The following is a 2,800-nucleotide window of genomic DNA, read 5'->3' as shown; positions in this document are numbered from 1 at the left end:
AATAGTTAATAACTTAGTCCCATACTTCATTAATCCTTATATATCCCTAATCTCTAATAGGAATAACTTAGTTCCATGCTTCATTAATCTTCATACTGCTTGGACAAATCGATGTTCATGGTTCGGGCATTCTCCTAGAGTCCAAACACCAACAATAGTAATCGGACCTTGAAATCTCCAGCAATTGTTCCGGGCTCATTCGTTCAAGTTCATTCTGCGCCCTGGATGAAAAATTGTTGCGGTTTTGTGCATCAGTAGCCATTGGATAATCCTCCATTTGATGAACTTGGGATCTCATTCTCATGTAAAGCCTCATTGTAGCAACACAATCATCGTAAGGGTCTTGTATACCAATCTGAATATCATATCTGTTAAATTGAAATATTAGCCATCTCTTGATGTAAAAATCAAGAAAGAAAAAAAAGAAGTGAGCTCACCCAAGATAAGCTTGTGTTAGGTACTTGAGTGAGTTACTGAGCTTGCTTGTTTTCATCAATGGAGGATATTTGGCTGTGTCCCTGAACATAATTACATTCTTCCAAATTAATTTGATCGTCTTCATGGGTACGGTTTTGTTACAAAATCACTTGTTGTAAGGAAATCAAATACCTTAACATATGTGCTGGGTACTCCATTCCTAAACAATCGAGGTCATTATCCAAACCATGTCCTACAAGAATCCTTGCTTTTCCGGCCCTCGAGCGAATCTTCCATATCGGTTCACCATTGCACAAATAGTCTTGAATCTTCCTTTGCACTTGCCTTACTGGCATTGCATCCCTCAAGTATTCCGGCTGAATGCCCGTGATCACATACCTAAATAAAAATTTGAATTTGTGGACATGAAATCATACAAATCACGAAAGTGATAAACATAAAATCAAGAACATACAAAACACTTCAAGACTTAACGTCCACGGATGATATGAGAGCAATTCACTATATTTGAGAAAGAAATAACAGCCAAAACTTTCTCACAATACCTCTCAGATGCATCAAACCCTCAAAACCCTAGTTTTGTTTTCAGTTTCTCTCTCCCATGACCCTAAAACACTTTCCTAATGATCACTAGAATCAAGACATCTTCACAACAGAAATAGATTTTTACGCGACATATTAATGTTACTAAAATGCTATCTAGCTATTAATTTACACCATACCTAAAGTTTGTGACTGGAATCTGGGGCTTGACATAAGAGTGGAAGATGATGTTTTCATCCTCGTCGATGAGGCACACCCTTGCACAGAGATCCAGTGAGCCATCACTGCCGCCACCAACCATCTTGCAACCTAATGCAACTACTTGTGGGCCCCGAGTTCTTCCAGTATCGATTTTGAGATCGTCGTGTAAGCCCAAGTTAGATGTTTGTGAAATTAGTCCCTAGAAGAAACAATATATATCATAAGTAAATCAAACTTGTTGGACTAAAAAGAAGTTACACAGGATCATAAATCAAACTTTGCAGGTCATGGGTTACCCTCGAGAGTTGGCATGTCAATCGATGAACCCTAAGATCATCAGGACCATCAAGAATGGCAAAGCAAAGGCTACATCCTCGGCCATTAAACATCCTAGCACATTCTAGCTTCGGCAGTGGTCCTGGAAAAACAAAGAAGTAAGTCATGGGTTTCACAAACAGACGGTGACCCCTTTTTAATCGATTTCACAAGCATTAAAAGGCCAACTAAATAGTAATAGTCACAAGAAGTTGAGATTTACCCATGAGATGTTCCCTTAATGATTCAAAAGATCGACAATGCTTTCCACAAATTCCACACATGGGCTCATGAACTGAGTGATATGAAGTCCTCATGTGTTCCACTAGATGCTCCATTCTATTAAATTGCCTGAAGCATGCTGCACACTTGTTCCTGCTTGCAATAGTTATTATTAGAAATTAAACATGTAATATTGTGATACAAATTTTCTATAATTGATGGCCGCCATGAAGTGTATGTAGTTTTAATTAAGCCTAGTTTCCACAACATGAAAAAAGCCTATATTTGACCGCCCAAGACCGTCGAATTTCATAAAGTTTGATGAACCAAGACGTCAAAATTTTCATTGTCAATTGTTTTTTTCAACGGACCGAAACCAATAAATTAATGGAGGATGGGAGAAATTTGAAGGCTCTAAGCCATTGAATTGGGGATCATAAAAAATTTCAACGGCTATAGGCCTTCAAAATTCGCTTTCTAAAATTTGTGGGCTTTGACCCATCGAATTTTCTTGTCAAAATTTTTAGTTTTCACGTAGTGTTCCTAGCTAGTTTTATTAAACATTTTCCCCAAAATGATATGCAAGGGACTGATCGATAATAGAGAGAGAACCTTAGTGTTTCCGAAGACTCAAGTCGGTTGTAGTCCATGAGAAATATGTTGTGTAGGGGGAGAAGGAGAAGGCTAGGGTGGAGTTGGGGGTGAAGGTTGGGGTGAGGAGAGGATGTATTTATATATGATGGCTGAATTGGAGGATTCCTCAACTTGAATGTTGAAAAGTTGAAATGACTCCTTAAGGGATTAAATTTGTGGAAAAAAAAAAAAAAGGTTTTTGGGTGCAGTGTACCAGGAAGAAAAAAACAGGCTATTCAACTTCATACCTTAGAAAGTGGAGTCTCATGACATGTCACCCTCCCATGTATTATTGTTCACATTGATGATGCAAGGCTCCCTCTTCCCTGCATTTTTACATGTGAAAACTCCCACTTGTAGAAAAAACATCAATTATAGAACATTCGTTGCAATCCAAACTCTTTGCACCCACTAGCTAAAGTGAATCTGAGGCCAAGTGTTTGGATTG

General features: G+C 38.3%; 1 protein-coding gene across 1 annotated transcript; it reads right to left on the bottom strand.

Annotated features, from left to right (window-relative positions):
- Positions 1 to 2,369, bottom strand: LOC147401089 (RNA exonuclease 4-like). Its single transcript, XM_086441551.1, has 7 exons — positions 2,332 to 2,369; positions 1,721 to 1,872; positions 1,479 to 1,600; positions 1,161 to 1,381; positions 610 to 816; positions 438 to 518; positions 1 to 368 (listed from the first exon to the last, which is right to left on the bottom strand). The coding sequence occupies exons 1-7, from the start codon at positions 2,367 to 2,369 to the stop codon at positions 116 to 118; spliced, it is 1,074 nt and encodes a 357-aa protein (XP_086297677.1). The 3' UTR covers positions 1 to 115.
- Positions 2,370 to 2,800: the final 431 nt, after the last annotated feature.

Source organism: Akebia trifoliata, chromosome 5 (genome assembly GCF_017979445.1).
Source record: "Akebia trifoliata isolate Shusen 1 chromosome 5, ASM1797944v1, whole genome shotgun sequence".
In the NCBI taxonomy this organism is placed as follows: domain Eukaryota; kingdom Viridiplantae; phylum Streptophyta; class Magnoliopsida; order Ranunculales; family Lardizabalaceae; genus Akebia; species Akebia trifoliata.
This window is presented reverse-complemented; position numbering and strand designations above follow the sequence as displayed.